This window comes from Somniosus microcephalus, chromosome 6 (assembly GCF_052327205.1).
Source record: "Somniosus microcephalus isolate GS21.2 chromosome 6, FLI_Smic_1.0, whole genome shotgun sequence".
NCBI classification, from domain to species: Eukaryota; Metazoa; Chordata; class Chondrichthyes; order Squaliformes; family Somniosidae; genus Somniosus; species Somniosus microcephalus.
In genome coordinates this window covers 244,931,244-244,951,836 of record NC_140992.1, presented here as the reverse complement: position 1 = coordinate 244,951,836, position 20,593 = coordinate 244,931,244, and the positions used below count along the sequence as shown (strand labels likewise).

The 20,593-nt window shown below is 42.3% G+C and overlaps 1 protein-coding gene across 1 annotated transcript in view; it reads right to left on the bottom strand.

Moving 5' to 3' along the window:
• The window catches only part of LOC147116614 (polycystin-1-like protein 2), a 135,851-nt gene extending 115,280 nt beyond the window's left edge, over positions 1-20,571 (bottom strand). The window contains exons 1-5 of the mRNA XM_085991701.1: positions 18,374-20,571; positions 17,652-17,813; positions 12,301-12,445; positions 8,228-8,454; positions 6,786-7,178 (exon numbers count right to left, since the gene is read on the bottom strand). Coding sequence (XP_085847827.1) covers positions 6,786-7,178; positions 8,228-8,454; positions 12,301-12,445; positions 17,652-17,813; positions 18,374-18,713 — 1,267 coding nt within the window. The 5' untranslated portion in view covers positions 18,714-20,571. The remainder of the gene's footprint in view (positions 1-6,785; positions 7,179-8,227; positions 8,455-12,300; positions 12,446-17,651; positions 17,814-18,373) is intronic.
• Positions 20,572-20,593: the final 22 nt, after the last annotated feature.

Genomic DNA, 20,593 nt, shown 5'->3' with positions numbered 1-20,593 from the left:
AGTACCCCAAAGTTAAAGTCTCTGTTTGGGTACTTTACCTTGCAGAGATGATTCTTCGTCGCCAGCCACCAGTTTGAGTTGGTGTACAGATATTCGAAGGTCGGCCGAGGCTGAAGGCCCGATAATTCGAAGCCTCCCCTCAGTTCGTCTCCTCAGTTGGTCTTCTTCAGCCGGTCTTCCTCAGGTGGCCTTCCCTCCTCCCCTCGTCGCGTCCCGCCTCGCCTGGCCTGAATTGTCCGTGTCCGCCCGACCCGGTGCCGGGGCGATTCCAGATGGAGTGGGAAAAACGCACGGGCAAAGGCCAGGGGGTAAGCGCGGGACGGGGAAAGAGCGGCAGCCATGAGGGCGAGGGGCCAAAGAGCAGAGAGAGCAGCAGCACACAGCACAGCACAGAGAGAGAGAGCAATTGCTACCCGGGGGCCTTCAATTATACCTTTTTCGAAAACCCTTATCTGCACGCCAAATCAGGTTAGTTCTTTGTCTTAATCTTGGCGGGATATTTTTAAATAATGGTAGCAATCCATACTAACTGTTTTTAGATGGCCGGTAATCGCGTCTACCGGCCCGATAATTGACTTGTATTGTCATGAAAGTTCCTTGATGGGCCTGTCCAGCCTCGATGTCCAGGCTCTGTTAATCTGTTTCCGATAATATATGTAGACTGCTTGATGGCTTTAACTATAGGCCTAAACTGAATTTAGATTTGTCTCCAATTCGGTCTAATGCATAATTCAGAGTCCTGTCTGGTTTCAAAATACAAAGTCTCTCTTCACAGACACTGCAGCTTTGGTTTCGATCCACAAGCTGTCTGCGTTGCAGAGTCCATTTTAAAATCCCACAGGCTTTCTGCCACGAGGCACGGACGCCATCTTAGGTACCCTTTTTGATTTAAAATGTCCACGCAGGGTCCCATTTATTAATAACAGCCTTCAGGGAAATGCAGAAATTTTGCAAATCTTACAGAGTGGCCCTGGGAGTCCTCAACATTGACTCTGGACCCCATGAAGTCTCATGGCTTCAGGTCAAGCATGGGCAAGGAAACCTCCTGCTGATTACCACCTACCGAACTCCCTCAGCTGATGAATCAATGCTCCTCCATGTTAAACACTACTTGGATGAAGCACTGAGAGTAGCAAGGGCACAGAATGTACTCTGGGTGGGGGACTTCAATGTCCATCACCAAGAGTGGCTCGGTAGCACCACTACTGACCGAGCTGGCCGAGTCCTGAAGGACATAGCTGCCAACCTGGGCCTGTAACAGGTAGTGAGAGAACCAACATGAGGGAAATACCTACTTGACCTCGTCCTCACCAATCTACCTGTCACAGATGCATCTGTCCATGACAGTATTGGTAGCAGTGACCACCGCACAGTCATTGTGGAGATGAAGTCCCATCTTCACACTGAGGACACCCTCCATCGTGTTGTGTGGCACTACCACTGTGCTAAATGGGATAGATTCAGAATAGATCCAGCAGCTCAAAACTGGGCATCCATGAGGCGCTGTGGGCCATCTGCAGCAGCAGAACTGTATTCCACCACAATATGAAACCTCATGGCCCGGCATATCCCTCACTCTACCATTACCATCAAGCCAGGGGACCAACCCTGGTTCAATAAGGAGTGTAGAAGAGCATGCCAGGAGCAGCACCAGGCATACCTAAACATGTGGTGCCAACCTGGGGAAGCTGCAACACAGGATTACATGCATGCTAAAAAGCGGAAGCAGCATACTATAGACAGGGCTAAGCGATCCCAAAATCAAAGGATCAGATCAAAGCTCTGCGGTCCTGCCACATCCAATCGTGAATGGTGGTGGATCATTACACAAATAACGGGAGGAGGAGGCTCCATGAATATCCCCATCCTCAATGATGGTGGTGCCCAGCACGTGAGTGCAAAAGACAAGGCTGAAGCGTTTGCAACCATCTTCAGCCAGAAGTGCCAAGTGGATGATCCATATCGGCCTCTTCCTGAGGTCCCCACCATCACAGAAGCCAGTCTTCAGCCAATTCGATTCACTCCACGTGTTATCAAGAAACAGCTGAGCGCACTGGATACAACAAAGGCTATGGGCCCCGACAACATCCCGACTATCGTGCTGAAGACTTGTGCTCGAGAACTAGCCGCACCTCTAGCCAAGCTGTTCCAGTACAGCTACAACACTAGCATCTATCCGACAATGTGGAAAGCTGTCTAGGTATGTCCTGTCCACAAAAAGCAGGACAAATCCAACCCGGCCAATTACCGCCCCATCAGTCTACTCTCAAACATCAGCAAAGTGATGGAAGGTGTCATTGACAGTGCTATCAAGCGGCACTTACTCACCAATAACCTGCTCACTGATGCCCAGTTTGGGTTCTGCCAAGACCACTCGGCTCCCAACCTCATTGCAGCCTTGGTCCAAACATGGACAAAGGAACTGAATTCCAGAGGTGAGGTGATAGTGACTGGCCTTGACATCAAGGCAGCATTTGACCGAGTGTGATATCAAGGAGCCCTAGTAGAAGTAAAGTCAATGGGAATCGGGGGGGGGGGAACTCTCTACTAGCTGGAGTCATACCGAGCACAAAGGAAGATGGTTGTGTTGGTTGAAGGTCAATCATTACAGCCCCAGGACATTGCTGCAGGATTTCCTCAGGGCAGTGTCCTAGGCCCAACCATCTTCAGCTGCTTCATCAATGACCTTCTCTCCAACATAAGGTCAGAAATGGGGATGTTCGCGGATGACTGCACAATATCCTGGGGGTCACCATTGACCAGAAACTTAACTGGACCAGCCACATAAATATTGGGGCAACAAGAGCAGGTCAGAGGCTGGGTATTCTGCGGTGAGTGTCTCAGCTCCTGACTCCCCAAAGCCTTTCCACCATCTACAAGGCACAAGTAAGGAGTGTGATGGAATACTCTCCACTTGCCTGGATGAATGCAGCTCCAACAACACTCAAGAAGCTTGACACCATCCAGGACAAAGCAGCCCGTTTGATTGGCACCCCATCCAGCACCTTAAACATTCACTCCCTCCACCACCAGCGTACCGTGGCTGCAGTGTGTTCCATCTACAAGATGCACTGCAGCAACTCGCCAAGGCTTCTTCGGCAGCACCTCCCAAACCCGCAACCTCTTCCACCTAGAAGGACAAGGGCAGCAGACGTATGGGAACACCACCACCTCCAAGTTCCCCTCCAAGTCACACACTATCCTGACTTAGAAGTATATCGCTGCTCCTTCATCGTCGCTGGGTCAAAATCCTGGAACTCCCTACCTAACAGCACTGTGGGAGTACCATCACCACACAGACTGCAGCGGTTCAAGAAGGGGGCTCACCACCACCTTCTCAAGGGCAATTAGGGATGGGCAATAAATGCTGGCCTTGCCAGCGACGCCCACATCCTATAAACGAATTTAAAAAAAAGAACACAACATGCTCATCTAGACTCCTTTTTGAACTAGGGTTGGTCATCTGATTTGATGGTGGACGAGTAAGGGATATACCGGACTATGCAGCTACAGATTGTAGTGCAATACAATGTTCTGCTGCTGCTGATGGCTCACAGTGCCTTGTGGATGTCCAGTTTTGAGCTGCTAGACCTGTTCTTAATCTATCCCATTTAGCAGTGTTATTGCCACATGGCACGATGGAGGGCGTCCTCAGTGTGAAGATGGGTTGTGGTCTCCACAAGGGCTGTGTAGTGGTTACTCCTACCAATACCATCATAAGCAGACTCCTCTGTGACCGGTAGATTGGTAAAGATGAGGTCAAGTATGTTATTCCCTCGTGTTGGTTCTCTCACCACCTACCGCAAACCCAGTCTGGCACTTATGTCCTTCAGGACTTGGCCAGCTCTGTCAGTGGTGGTACTACTGAGCCACTCAATGATGGCCTTGCTACCTTCAGTGCTTCTTCCAAGTGTTGTTGAACATGGAGGAGAACTGATTCATCAGCTGAGGGAGAACATTAGGTGGTAATCAGCCGGTTTCCTTGCCTATGTTTGACATGAAGCCATGAGACTTATTGGAATCCAGAGCTAATGTTGAGGACTTTAAGGGCCATTCCCACTGTATACCACTGTGCCCCCATCTCTGGTGGGTATACCCTGCTGGTGTGACAGGACATACCCAGGGTTGGTGATGTAGGAATCTGGGACATTGGCTGAAAGGTGTGATTCTGTGAGTATGACTATGTCACCACCACCCTTCTAAGGCACCAGTCCCTAGATATTAGCAAGGAGGACTTTGCGGGGTTAACTGGACTATTCAAACATGCTTTTTACTTACAGGTCCTGGTCCTGTAGATAGTACTGAAAATGCAACTAATATTGCAGCATTATGGAGGTTTTCGATAAGGTAAAAAGGGAATAACAATTTACACTGGTTGGTAAGTCAGTAAAGGGCAAAAAATTATCACTAAAACATTGAAAGGAAAAGTTCGGCATTTTTAATGTATGGAAAGAGCAGCTAGGACCTGGAATGCCCCAACAGAAACAGTGGTGGGAGCAGACTCCATAATAGCCTTTAACATGGAAGTCAATTAATATTTGAAAAAATATATATATATATCTTTTAACAGTTAAGGAGAAAGAGTGGGACAGGGACTAAACAGATCGTTCTTTCAAAGAGCTGGCAGGGGTGCAATGAGCCGAATGGAAACCTTCTGTGATACATATTCTACAAAAACAATTTCTCCAGCACATTTACAAAATTTTAACTAATCGGGTATATTGTTTTCTTTATGTGCGAGATATTTCTTTACAGACAAGAATACTTCTTATTTACTAAATACCAGAAACTTTTTTCTCAGAAAAGCCTCAAAGACTATATAAATTCATCATGTTAATTCAAATTCCTAGACTGAGCTATTTCAGTATTGGTGTCTGTCACAATAGAGTCATTGGAGGCAATGGTGGCATTTCCAATATAAAGAGCCAAACTAGCAAAAGAATTGGAATTTGTAACATTCACCAGAGAAAGTAGAGTGGACAACAGTTACCAAATAATGTAAGAGTTGGGTTTTGTGCTCCCATATTCTCAGCAGGGAAACCATGCTGAAAGGGAGCGTAGTACAGAGATAGGATAGGGCTACAACATTGTAGCCTCCATTCTCCAACAGCGCCTCCTGTGAATATGGCTCCCAACTGGGATTGTGGGATCACAGAATTTGTCCTATATAGTAAGTCCTTTTACTTACTTCCTCCAATTTTCTTGCCTCTTCTTATGAAGGCACGGATGCATACTGGAATATGCAGTTGCATGTACCTTGGCTGCCTTCCCATGCCTTACTTAACTGGTCATTCTTCATATGTGAATCGAGACAATCAATGTCAACAGACAATGTCTGGGCGCAATTACAGCAGAATCCAATCTTCTCCTTCCCCAATTTCAATGACTGTACATTTTCCAGCAAGGGTCAGTGTATATCAATGAGTGGGATTCCAGTTAGTTTCCCCCCTCCATAGCCCAGGGGTGGTGGGGCCAATTGTTGAGCCTGCCTGGGTGACATCAGCACAGAGGGTCAAACATGGAATCTACCTGGTGATATGGTTCACTTCTGCATCAGACAATGCATTTCCCTGCACAGCCTTCAGAGAAGCTGCAAAGCTTTTTGTTGTCCATTTCTATTTGCTTTGTCATTTCAAGTTCTTAATTTTAAATTAATTTTATCTGTAATTTGTTATCCCTGCTACTATCGCCACATCTGGTGGTCATGAAAAGCACTATATAAATGCAACTCTTTCATTCTTTACATGCATATATCGACTGCATTATCATTGTTTTGTTATAACAGGTTAACTATAAGTCCTTTATCCTTGTTTGTTCTTTATCCTTAACCATTAACAGATTTCCCACAGAAGGGTGAGATTTGAGATCCATATTGATCTGCAAGCAATATTGTCTAATACTACATTAACGATTTGGACTCTGAAATTGGAAGTACAATTTCAAAATTTGTGGACAACACTGGATAGTCGCTAATAAATCCAATAGGGAATTCAGGAGAAACTTCTTTACCCAAAGAGTGGTAAGAATGTGAAACTTGCTACCACAGGGAGTGGTTGAGGCAAATAGCACAGGTGCATTCAGTCTATGTCTTACCTGCATGGTGTTGTTACAGTATGCAAATCATTCCATTGTAATATTTTAGATGATGTATGTAAAGAAAATATATGTTATTCCTCTTAACATCCCATAAGGATGTTCTTGCCATGGAAGGAGTGCAGCGAAGATTCACCAGACTGATACCTGGGATGGCAGGAATGACGTGTGAGGAGAGATTGGGTCAATTGGGCTTGTACTCGCTGGAGTTTAGAAGAATGAGAGGGGATCTCATCGAAACTTATAAAATTCTAACAGGACTAGACAGACTAGATGCTGGAAGGATGTTTCCGATGGTCGGGGAGTCCAGAACCAGGGGTCACAGTCTAAGGATAAGGGGTAAGCCATTTAGGACAGAGATGAGGAGGAATTTCTTCACCCAGAGAGTGGTGAACCTGTGGAATTCTCTACCAAAGAAGGCAGTAGAGGCCAATTCATTAAACATATTCAAGAAGGAGTTGGATATATTTCTTAAGGCTAAAGGGATCAAGGGATATGGGGAGAAAGCAGGAACAGGGTACTGAATTTGGATGATCAGCCATGATCTCACTGAATTGCGGAGCAGGCTCGAAGGGCCGAATAGCCTACTCCTGCTCCTATCTTCTATGTTTCTATGTTTCTTTGTTTAACATATGGTAAAATGGCATAAAGCTGTGTGGATACTAAATACAAATCTCCAAAGAGTTTCTTACCTGCAGAATTCCTTAGAGTGCTGTAATCTTTCCGCTTGTCTTTTGAATGCATCACTGCAGCATTGACATTTGCATTCACAGCAACTTGTTCAAACTGTCTCTTCACGGGGCCACCATCTAATATAGTGACACTTATTGGAAGATCATTCAACGGTGCGAGAGTGGTTGAGCCTAATGTGACTTCTAAAGCAACAAGTGGCTCTATTAAATGAATGCTAATATTTCGAGAAGTCTGTTTCAATGTCAAGTTATTCAAGACATGAATGGTCATTTGATGTATACCCGGTCCAATAAGCTGCTGAGTGGCATTGTCAACAGAGATAATTCCTGGTTGTACAGTGGACATGTGGAGAGTGATAGTTCCAATTGATGCCGTGTAGATCAGATTGGCACCTGTGAAAATTTGAAAATGAATTTTGTGATCATTGTCTACAAGTATTTCTCAATTCAATTGGATTCCTGAGGTAGTCTGCTGAGGGAAACACACTTTAGGATTCAGTTCTGTGGTAATGGCCTTCCTAACTCTGCATAGTGTAACACTTTTACACTTAACTGCGGGCACTGACACTGAGAATAAAACATTTATTTTTAACTGGATCAACAATGCTTAAAAAAAAATAACAGGAAGAGGTTCGGAGGAGGCCTTGATACAGAGAGAAGAATGCAGAGAATAAGCTAGGGAATACTGAAAGGAATCTGCAAAACATGAGAAGAATATGAGATATTAGGGCAGATCAGAAAGACATGGGAGAGGACTGGGTAGGAAATATTTTTTTTTTAAAGTCTGGTGCTCATTGTGAAACTAATTTGTTTGTTCTTTACCCTTAACCATTAACAGATTTCCCACAGAAGGGTGAGATTTGAGATCCATATGGATCTGGAAGCAATATTGTCTAATATTACATTAACAATTTGGACTCTGAAATCAGAAGTACAATTTCAAAATTTGTGGATGACACCGGATAGTCACATGGAGTAGTTGAGGCAAATAACATAGATGCATTTAAGGGAAGCTAGATAAGCATGTAAGGGAGAAAGGAATAGAAGGATATGCTGATAAGGTTAAATGAAGAGGGTTGGGGGAGGCTTATGTGGATCATAAACGGCAGAATATACCAGCTGGGCCGAATGGCCTGTTTCTGTGCTGTAGACTCAAGATAACATGTTGTAACTCAATGCAATATACCCCATGTTCATTTTCTCATTCCAATAGTATCTAATAGAGTTGAGCTCCAATTTTTTGACAAGAGCCCAAACTAGATTGGTGTTTTCAAATTTACTCAGTCTGAATCAGTCAGACTTTGGATGATTCACACTGGTTGTGTAAAGGTAATAAGAACCAGGATTTGAACATTGTAGCAACAGCTAAAAAAGCCTGAAGCTGTAATAGAAAATTATCAGAATGCAGTAGAATTCAAATTATGAGAGACATCAAACACTACCTTTTCCAACTGCAACTTGAATCAACAATGTATGTCCATATCGAACTCTACAAGTAGGAATAGCATCTGATTGGTCTGAGCTGGAACACTGGATGCTACTGAAATCACTGGACGGCTCTTGAATAAAAACAGTTTTTTCAGCTACCAGATAGCCATTCTTGGTCTGACATTCAATGTGGATATTGAAAACACCAGGTCCTCTGTACCTGTGTGAAATCCTGAAAGATCTAATATAAATATATACAGTAATCAACAGATACAGCATTGGTAATTACATCTGCATTGTTACGGCACACTCTGAAACATCATGTGCCTTTGCTTTGACAATGTGCACTACAACAACAACAACTTGTATTTACAGAGCACCTTTAATGTAGTAAAACGTCCTAATGTGCTTCACAGGAGCGTTATCAAACAAAATTTGACACCGAGTCACATAAGGAGACATTGGGCCAGAACTTCGGGTCCCCATGGGTGAGTACGCGTTGGGTTAGGGTTAGGGTTAGGGTTAGGGCGTAGGCCCAACAAAAGTGCTGGTTTCGTGCATGCACTGCGCATGCGCGGGAAACTGGAACTTCCGTTCCCTTAAAGGAAGGGGTTCACAGGTCGAACGCGTCGCCGGAGAGGCAGCGTGTACGCCTGGAACTTCCGGTTTTTTTCCAGGTTTTTCCGGGAGGGTAAGTCTCCAGCAGCTACGCTTATAAAAAGCAGTCGCAAGACCTGCTTTTAACAAGGTAAGTGGTCGTCGTCATACGTGTCTTCACACTGTTCCCTTTGGGGAACTGTATGAAGTGGTGGAAGGATTTCTGGCCGCGTTAACGCTCCTTCCGTGAACGTAACCATCTTCATACCAGCCATTAGGGTGGTTAGTCCTATGGCGGGAGGGTTTTACGGGCTCCCACAACCCATACGAGGGGGGGGGGGGCCACCCGCACCCACGGACGCAAGTATCCCGCTGGATGTCAACCCAGAATTTAGAGCCGGAGCTCCGACTCCACTTGCCGGGACTGTCTGGAGCGGGGTTCGAAACCCTACACCTTCTGGCCCAGCGGCGGGGATGCTTACCGCTACGCCAAAGGCTCACTCCAGGTAAGAGGTGAATTAAGTAAAATTTAAAAAAAAATTCCCACAGGTTTATTATTTTTAAATACTTTAAGAAAGGTAAGTTTATTTTTAGCCCCGTTAGAAACTGTAATTAATTTGTTCAAAAATTTAAATTATTGTTTAAAATAGTTATTTTATGTAATTTATACTTATTTTAAAAATGTGATTTAAAAAAAAAAATTATTTGAAGTTTTAGTTATGTTTTGGGGCTGAATTGTATTCATAGATTTGACAGGTCTTCCTGTCAAATCTATGAATACAGGTTCCCTGCTACCATTGGCTCTCCATGGCCCACGTGATCCCAGGGGACGCTTCGAACTAACTGCGCCCCTGGGATACGCAAGCACTGCCGCCGGCAGTTGGAGCAGGCCCAGGATTGGAATCCCACGCGGGCCCACAGCACAACGGCCGGTGCGCTAGTTAAGTGCAGGTCGGAGGCTTGCACCCGCGGGAAGCCTCCAACCCGAATTTCTGGGCCATTAGAACAGATGACCAAAGAGGTAGGTTTTAAGGACCATCTGAAAGGAGGAGAGAAAGACAGAGAGGTTTAGGGAGGAAATTCCAGAGCTTAGGGCCTAGGTAGCTGAAGGCATGGCCACCGATGGTGGAGCAATTAAAATCAGGGATGCACAAGAGGCCAGAATTAGAGGAGTGCAGAGATCTCGAAGGCTTGTAGGGCTGAAGGAGGCTACAGAGATAGGAAGGGGCGAGGCCATGAAGGGATTTGAAAACAAGGATGAGAATTTTAAAATTGAGGCGTTGCCAGACCAGGAGCCAATGTAGGTCAGCGAGCACAGGGGTGATGGGTGAACGGGACTTGGTGTGAGTTAGGATACGGGCAGCAGAGTTTTGGACGAGTTCAAGTTTATGGAGGGTGGAAGATGGGAGGTCGGCCAGGAGAGTATTGGAATAGTCAAGTCTAGAGGTAACAAAGGCCAAAATTATATCAGTGATACAAAATGTAGGACAGGCAACACTGTGCTATGACATGTAGCGCTTGCAATACTGTGCCACAACATGCACAGATACCGACGCCATTTATGGTACCATAACATTACAAATTGTCTTTAGCATCAGAGTGACACCCAATGAAGACAATGTTAACAAAATCGTGCCCAGTTCTCAGGATGTGATTCTGATTTTAGAATATAACTGATTACTGTGCAGAATAAATTCATGTTGTCTGATATTTATGGAATATAAATGTTATTCCTTATTACTGGCCTACACATTTTTTTGCCTCACAAAAGATCTGAGGCTACTTACAAAACTATTATACTCAACTGTTTTACAGCAACAGCACCTGCTGTCTAGAATTGTACCAGTTGCAGTCAAATTTCTCTCTGTAGCTGAAAAGAAGAACTTTTTTTTGTCCTTATATCAAGTCAAAAAGCCAACTTGGTGGTGTAACTAATACTGTGTGACAGAACCATGAATTTGATACTTCAATACAGTTTGGGGGATTTTCAAAATGACCTTTGGCGAGATGTGAAAAAGCCAGCTCACATGACAGGAGGAGAACAATTAATACTCCTTCAAACCAAATACCAAGTTAAATAAATGAATGATTTTCTAACAAGCCAAACGGATCCCCACTTATCTCATGTTAAGAGAATGTACAACAAGGAATAGTGGAATATCTGTAAAAAGCACTTATGACACAGGTCTTTACAACTGACTGTGAGTCATCAAGTCTTCCCCAATTATGTAACAAACTGGTTACTTCCCTGTTGCCCATTTTGCATCTTCTGAAAATTTAAATAAGATAGGGAGGTTTTAAAGAAGACAGATTGCAGAATACAAAAAATATTTATTGAGTTGATTATTTGAAAATCTATTTATATCCTAAAATCAGTAGGTGGATCACCACGTTTCATTTCAAAATACATTGAAAACTCCTTTGACAATTGTTCTTTTATGAGAATTTCATTTTAACAGTGTCCACGTTTAACTGTAATACCTGTTGTGGGGCTGCGATCGGTGTTTTCAATGTTAAGTGTCACGTACGTTAGATGCTATTTTGTATTGAGAGCTTATGGCTTCACGCAGTTCCATTGGCCACTGGCCGCCTTTGCAGCAGTGCATTTCCTCAAAGCCCATCTCTTAGTATGAAGTGATATTGAAGTATTTCACAAAGATTTGTACACTTTCACCCAATTTTATGTCCAGCCTTGGTACTGGCCCCACAACCTGGTCCAGTTGAGCCCCACTGTTCTTTTTTCACACTCTCTTGTGAAGTTGCAATGCTGATCATACAAAACCGTATCATGCCTCAACCCCCCAGGCCCATTGCTGGACCACTTTACTCTGTGTAATGACCTAATCTAAGCTCAGTTGTGCCCAGTCTTATATTTTCACACACCCTCCTGAAGCCTTTTACAGTCCTACTCACTGTTGGCCAAACCCCCTACTTTTATATTGTCAGCAAATGTTTTTGTCCCCATGCCCAAGTCCAATATATACCGAGAACAAAAGTGAACCCAGCACTGACCCCCCTGGGGCACACCAATTCCAACTTTTCTCCAGTCTGAACAACACTTATTAACCCTAACCCTTTCTTCCCTGCTTGCCAATGAGAAGGACGATAATTTAATCTTGGCATTGTTGATTGAAGGGCGAATATTGGTCAGGAACTATCTCCTGGGAAAGGCAATTAGAGTTTTAGCCAGGCAGGAGCCAAGCAAGGTGTCAGACCTGTAGCTAGAGTGTAATGGTTGTGGTGTCTGAGAAGATACTGAGCAGATTTTACCTTTTAATTATAACCTCAGTAGGGCAATGGAAACAAGACCTTATTATTCAAAATCAAGGTGCTTTATAACCCCACTAATGTTTATGCTACTCACATTTTACACTCAATTTATATATGACGCTGAGAAAAGTGCTTTTTTAATTCTTACTTTTGTCTAATTAGTATAGAATCATTTTCAAAAGAAGGAAATACCATATTTTTCTAATGTAGATCTACTCACTGCTCTGGAACCTCAGTATTAATCACGTGACCATCGCCAGTGTCAACTGAGCATAAAATTTTAGAAGGTATGTAATGTGGCCGCTCTGATGAGATGGTGAGGATGTTCAATATTGAAGAGGTCACGCCCTGTGACAGCTGTAGACCTGAACCAATAGAGCATTGTATTGAAGACATTAGTATCAGAACAGCCCAAATTCTATATCATTTCTTACCCTGAGACCTGACAATTATTGTGTGCTCATAATTATTGGGCAAATTGTTTAAATAATATGGCAATCTAAAAGTAAACAGAATGAATTAGACACAGCATTGAACAAACCACAAAGGCTCCACTTCATATTTCAGGAACCTGGTAAAGTACTCAGTTTATTAATATTTACTCTTCACTATTATTCTTTATAAATAAACATTCATTTCATGAGGGCAGCAGAATATATTTAAATTATTAATTGTTAACAGTAGATAAACAATATTTGCTAAATTAAATGGAAACTGAATGACAGCATCATTCAATGTCACATGGAAACATCAGCACTGTCATTTATAATTTGAGAATGGTAACTAGAGAATCTTCTATTTCAAATAATAATTAACCATCTTCTATTTCAAATAATAATTAACCATCTTCTATTTCTAAGTGTGTGATGTATATAAACTTTCCTTCCTATTCATTTGAGCTAACTGCTCTGATTACAAAGCATATTCTTAAAATTGATAATACAAAAGGGCTTTATTAAGAACAGCTGCTCTTCTGTGCCATTGTTACAAGTAATCAGGGATCAGGAGGTAGCTTGTGACATTTAGCTGTTAACTGGGCCTTTGCCATGAGGCCACTGCTCAAATCCGCCCTGTGGGGAAGTGATCTAAATAGGTATATTCCTCCGGTCAATTAGAGGCTATTGCAGGAGAAAGTTTCTCTAAATTAGCAGCTGTTTGGCTCCTCTCTTTGGAGAGAGTTTAGGTTATCTAAAGGTCAAAAAACAGTCGGAAATTATTGGATTTCTCTTTCTTTTTGTATAATAATTTTAAGATTGTTCAGTTGCTTTATTTATGTTTTATACAAAATGTGCCTTTTGAAGTGTGAGGGCATGACATTTTATAGAGAGAGGGCACTATATATATTGAGTTACATCGAGTCTACAGCACAGAAATAGGCAATTCGGGCCAATGCGTCTATGCCGGTTTTATGCTCCACACGAGCCTCCTCCCACCCCTCACCATCTAACCCTAACTTCCCCTTTAAATGCATCGATGCTATTTGCCTCAATTACTCCTCCTGGTAGCGCGTTCAATATTCTTACCACTCTGTGAATGAAGACATTTCTCCTGAATTCCCTTTTGGATTTATTAGTGACTGTCTTATATTTATGATCTTTTGTTTTGGACGACCCTCCAAGTGGAAACATTTTCCCTGAGGCTACCCTATCAAACCCTTTCATGATCTTAAAGACCTCTATCAGGTCACCCCTCAGCCTTCTCTTTTCTAGAGAAAAGAGCCCCAGCCTTTCCTGATAAGTGTATCCTCTCAGTTCTGGTATCATCCACGTGAATCTTTTTTGCACCATTTCCAGTGCCTCTATATCCTTTTTATAAAATGGAGACAAAAACTGTGCACAGTAATCCAGGTGTGGTCTAACCAAGGTTCGAGACAAGTTTAACATAACTTGTCTGCTTTTCAATTCTATCCCTCTAGAAATGAACCCCAGTGGTTTTGCTTTTTTATGGCCTTATTAGCCTACGTTGCAACTTTTAGTGATTTGTGAATGTGTACTCCTAGATCCCTCTGCTCCTCTATCCCATTTAGACAGTTATTTTCCGATGAGTTTGTGGCCTCTTTATTCTTCCTACCAAAATGCACCACCTCACACTTCTCTATATTGGAATTCCTTTACCAATTACACACCCATTCTGCAAGTTTATTAATGTCGTCTTGTATTTTGTTGCATTCTTCCTTCGTCTGCAAATTTTGAAATTGTGGTTCTGATTATCAAGTTCAAATTGTTAATGTAAATTGTGAACAACAGTGGTCCCAGGAACGATCCTTGTGGAACACCACTTCCTACTTTTGCCAGTCTGAGTAGCTACACTTACTTTAATTAATTCACGGGATGTGGGCGTCGCTGGCAAGGTCAGCATTTATTGCCCATCCCTAATTGCCCTTGAGAAGGTGGTGGCAAGCCACTTTCTTGAACCGCTGTAGTCTGCATGGTGAAGGTACTCCCACAGTGCTGTTAGGTAGGGTGTTCCAGGATTTTGACTGAGCGATGATGAAGGAACGGCGATATATTGCCAAGTCAGGATGGTGTGTGACTTGGAGGTGATGGTGTTCCCATGTGACTGCTGCCATTGTCCTTCTAGGTGGTAGAGGTCGCGGGTTTGGGAGTTGCTACCGAAGAAGCCTTGGCGAGTTGCTGCAGTGCATCTTGTAGATGGTACACACTGCAGCCACGGTACGCCGGTGGTGAAGGGAGTGAATGTGTAAGGTGGTGGATGGGGTGCCAATCAAGTGGGCTGCTTTGTCCTAGATGGTGTCGAGCTTCTTGAGTGTTGCTGGAGCTGCACCCATCCAACCAAATAGAGAGTATTCCATCGCACTCCTGACTTGTGCCTTGTAGGTAGTGGAAAGGCTTTGGGGAGTCAGGAGGTGAGTCACTTGCCACACAATACCCAGCTCTGACCTGCTCTTGTAGGCACAGTATTTATGTGGCTGGTCCAGTTAAATTTCTGGTTAATAGTGACCCCCAGGATGTTGATGGTGGGGGATTCAATGATGGTAATGCCATTGAATGTCAAGGGAAGGTGGTTAGACTCTTTCTTAACCCCTACTCTCTCATATCTGTTTTGTAGCCAACTTGCTATCCATTCTGCTACCCGTCCCCTGACTCCACATGCTCTGACCTTAGTCATGTGTCTACTGTGTGGTACCTTATCGAAGGCCTTTTGAAATTCCAAATATATTACATCCACGACATTACCCTTGTCTACTCTTTCTGTTAATTCTTCAAATAATTCAATAAGGTTGGTCGAGCATGACCTTCCCTTTTGAAATCTGTGCTGATTGCTCTTTATTACATTTTCAGTTTCTAGATGTTTTTCAATTACATCCTTGAGTAAAGATTCCATTGTCTTTCCTACCATCGATGTTAAGCTAACTGTTCTGTAGATCCCTGGACTTGTTCTATCTCCATTTTTAAATATAGGAATCACATTAGCTGTCCACCAGTCCTCTGGCACTATTCCCTTTTCTAGTGAATGTTTATTTATATGTAATAATGCCTCTGCTATCTCTTCCCTAACTTCTTTTAATATGCATGGGTGCAATCCATCTGGACCAAGGATTTTTATCCTCTCTAAGATTAGTTTATCAATTATCTCCCCCCTCTCTTTGTACTTTAAACATTTTTATATATTTATTGTTCTCTTCTTCTAATGTCATGCCCACCTTATTAGTCTCCCTGGTGAATACTGAACCAAAGTAACAATTCAATATTTCTGCCATTTCACTGTCATTACCTGTGAGTTTATCTTGTGAATCACTTAGTGGCCCTATCTTATAGAGACTATCGTATTTCCCTGTATCAACCGCTAAAATTAATCCCAGTGTCTTTTCTGGTCTAATTATATGGTGATTGTTTATTGCTGCCTCCCACAACACCGCTCGTGGTAAAACTGTCAACTGGTAACATGAACATAAAAAAAGTAAAAAAAATCTATAGCCTTGAAATTATGCTGTGGGCTCCTATTTTATGTTGTGTTTTTTTGAAATTTCTCTCTCTGCTAGCAGTGGCGTTAAACCTGTTCAAAATAAATATTTCTATATATTGTGAAGAACAACACACACTATAGGGTTTTTCCAGGGCAGTAATACACCTTGAGGCTACATGCACCAACCACTGATAGGATCATCTCAATTGGTCAAAGTGTTACTAGCGTAACACACTGTAGGCTGTTTATTTTCTGCCACATAATAAAAGGCTGGTACCAGTAATAATGACCAGGAAGCTGTTGGATTCACTAATGGTTCATTAATGTCCTTGAGGGAAGGAAACCTGCCGCCCTTACCTGATCTGGCCTATACGTGTAGATTAAACCCAACTTTGTCTGCTTTCTTGTGATAACTCAGTGCCTTCATCGCAGATATAATTCAGGTGAATCACCACTGGATTATCTCCAAGGTAACTGAAGTTACGGCAGACGATCAGGAGAACCCCACAGAAATTTATACATCAGCAAATAAATACTTTGGGAACTTCAGAATAGTGTTATTAAATGAGTACTTTTGACAATCAAGTTTTGTGCAATGGGATATTAACGTTTCACTGTGCAAGATTCTCACTATGAGTTTATTTACAATGTGAAATATTTTATTTTCTACTATGCCCTGTTTGTTTTACATTTGAAGGGTTGCCAACTCTGATTGGACATATTCTTGGAGGTTTCATGACATGACCTCCCGCTTCCAACCACACCAGTCAAACAGACATTTTTCCCCATCTCCAATATTTTTATATCTAATGAACAAAAGTGTTTGAAGAAAATGAAAAAAAAGCACACAATTGTTTTAATGTCCCAATTATTTTTTCCCTGGGTTGCTCACAGCGGTTTCAGGGAGATTATTCTTTAATTCCTGGAGACTCCAGGATAATCCTGGAGTGTTTGCAACCCTCTTTGCCCCATCACAGCAAAGAGAAGATGGATAGGTGACCTACTCCCAGACCAATATTGTCCCATAACTGCCTGTTAAGTGGCTGTGCGATTCACCCAGTGAAATACTCAATAGGAAGGTTCTCTTTACATTAGCAGCCTTTAGAGAATAAGATTCCAAACCATGAAATGACGAAGCAATTTTCCACAACAAGTCACTACTCGCTACTCAGTGTGCAACAACGTTCCGTCAGCAAAGAAATTACAAATTTGTTTGTGCTTGTGCGGAGAATATGTGAGTTAAAAAAAAAACCTGCGTGACCCAGTCCTGCTTTCTAAAACACGGAATAAGAAAGCACCTGTTCAGTGGTTGTGATGCAGAAACTGTGGCCTAGAAATTTGTCTCGGGTGGTATCGATCAGTCGCCCGTCACATGCAGAGCCTGATATTCAGTTCCATTGCAGTCAATCAATATCAGGCGCTGCGTATAACGGTCGGCCGATTAGATACCGCCATTTTGCACCACTGTCCGAGACTAATTTCTACCCCTATGTATTTTGAAAGCTACCAAGGACATTTCGTTCCCAAAGACTGGAATTATATTATGATTGTTTTTTTTTAGAAAAAATGTGCTTGTAACAATTTGATTATTATACATTTCTTAAGACAGTTCAATTTTGGGAGGAAATTCAAAGTGTTCCTTACCAAATTCACAGATAAAGGAAAACTCCTTGCTGCAGCTGGTTGTGGCCCACTGCTGGTATCCACTCTTCCAGGAGATGTAGCCACACTTGGGTGATAAACTTGCCCCCTGTCCAGAAATCCCATCACTGGGAATCTGCTCCGATCCATCCAGCCAGGATAGCACTGATTGTATGAATAAATCAAAGTACAGCTATTGTAAAAATGAGAGCACATCAAGACAGATGATTTCAGCCATGCATACCTCAGCTAACGGTCTCAATTTGTTAACCACTGAAACATGGAAAATTAATTTCTAAAAGCATAAATGAAGTTAAATCACTATTACATTTCCTTGAAATTTACAGAGAGTAGTGAAGTTGGTGCTATTTCACTGGCCAGGAGAATAATGAATAGAAACTTTAATTTTATTTTGGTAAATTAGAAAGTAATTTCCAAAATGTTCTCACATGCCCTCAGTAGAAGTCTGGGAGGCGTACATCTCCTTCTCTTACTTGCTCTGGTGCTGTGATGATCAAAAATTTGAGAGCATAAACAGAGAAAAAAGTTGTTGCCCATATTTGACTTGTTCCCTCTCCTGCTTCATAAAAAAGGGCACCCACCCACCTGCCCATTGCAATAGTTCCACTATCATCTGAATATGCCAGTCTGACCTCAAATGAGGCTTATGGTTCTGACATTTTCTCGACACCAATCCTTCTACTGCTCACGTGTCTGTCTCTTACCTGGGACATCTGGTCTCTGACTTGATTTTTTTGCCGATGAAACTAATCCAATCCACCACTTCTTATCGGCTGGCATATGGTTCTGCAGAAAGTAGTACTTTATTTCATTCTGGATGACGACGAGATGCCCACCTCCTTGCTCACAGCGTTTCTGGGCATTCTCAAAGCTCAGCTGTTGTTCCATAAACTCATAGCACAAATTCTGAAATTCCTTCTGATGCTCCAAGCAAGGCATTGCCTCAATATAATAAGTAGAATAAAACACAAAAAATAGTTTTAAACTCATTTTGAATAAAGTCAGACGAGAGCAGAACATGACTTCCATCATGATTTGGTTCATTTGACATCTACTGTATCTAACACAGTTGTTTCCTCTGAAGGATTCAAGGCAGGAAGTGACTTTTATAATATGTGCTCATTAGTTGGTGATCGATCAAATTTCCAAATCAACAATAGAAATAACTATTAGACTATGTTATCTGAATTATAGAGAATAATAGATGCTTGGGAATGGTTAGTAACCTGAACAAGTGCTTCAGATGACATTATAAACAATGAGAAGAAAAAGTGAGTTGTTTACCGTCATTAAGCTGACACCCTTCCTAATCACTGCAATATGACCAGTATTTTTATAATGTACTAGTCCATTTTCTGTAGCATTGCACATAGGGAGTTAAGACCAGTTACAGTATTCCAGTCAAGCCGAGTTAGAGGGTGATGGGGTAATTGGACATAAGTGGGGGTGGGGGAAGGGGCAGGGAAATGAGGAAAGGAGAAATGAAATAAAATTCATCATTATACCAACCCCACTTCTTACTTTATTTCCAAATCCTGGCAATTTCATAAATGCAGTGACAGAAATGTTCAAAAAAAGCCAGCTAATGCATTCACACTAGGAAACATCCTCATCTCAAAAAAATTGGTTATACTGTAACTAGTCTTAATAGAAATTTATGTTCACATAAGCCAACAGCTGGACATGCCCTGGAAAGTTGTTTTGCAGATAAGGAACAAAAAAACTAAAAGCTGCATTTTACCAGCTGATTTGCCATAAATTACTTCTTTTGACAAACACGAAATAAGCATAACTGCAGCGACGACTCTCCGAAACCATCAGCTCATCTTAAAACTTTTCTACTCCAGATTGGTGCGCAACTAATAGTAAGAGAAAGTAACTTCTCTGACAGGCCCCCAGTGAAAAATAAAGCGGATTTTTCTGATGGAACACCGCTGAGCTGACGAGTGGGGTGAGAAGCTGCTGGTTGACATGTATGCCAAGTAGAATGTTACTCTGGTCTCTTGTACATCCTCTGCTTCCTTCGCCCCACCATTGGCAGCTGTGCCTTCAGTCGTCTAGGCCTTTAGCTCTGGAATTCCTTCCCAAAACCTCTTCACCTCGCTCTCCTCCTTTAAGCCTCTGCTTAAAATCTACCTCTTTGACCAAGTGTTTGGTCACCTGTCCTAATGTCTCCTTCTTTGGCTCGGTGTCAATCTTTGATTACGTTCCTATGAAGCGCTGTGGGACGTTTTACTACATTAAAGGCGCTATATAAATATAAGTATAAATTGTTGTTGCTGTTATTGTTAGGGTATCCCAGTTACATATTCCAGTCAAGTCGGGTTAGAGGGTGATGGGATAATTGGAGGCTGAAGTTGAGAGGGTGAGCTTAGTATTTTTTACATTTGTTTATGGGATGTGGGTGTCACTGGCAAGGCCAGCATTTATCTGCACTCTCAGCACACCCTCACTATCCTGGGCTATTTTCAAGTCAAGTATCACAGGATTTAGGAAGAACTCAATTTGTAAGTTTGCAAAAGTTTATTTAAAAACCGAATTACAGTACATTTATAATTATTTTATAGATGGAACCACCAGCCACCAGGGTTCTGCAAAGCTTCCCTTGAATGTTATTTAACTCTGCAATTTGATGTTTCAACCAGATTTTTAAATTAATCAGCAAATACATTCCTTTGGGTTATCAAATGGATTGAGGGATCCTGCTTTGAAATTCAAAGCCAGATTGGAAGTAAAGTTTGAGGTAAGGTACAAGACAGGAAAGAACAAATGGTTATAACAACAGAAAATGCTGGAAAAACTCAGCAGGTCAGGCAACATCCGTGGAGAGAAATTTGAGTTGACGTTTCGGGTTGGACCCTTTTTCAAAACTGGGCAAATGGTTCTTCCAGGAGCTCCGATTCTAATTTGTGTATCAGTTATTT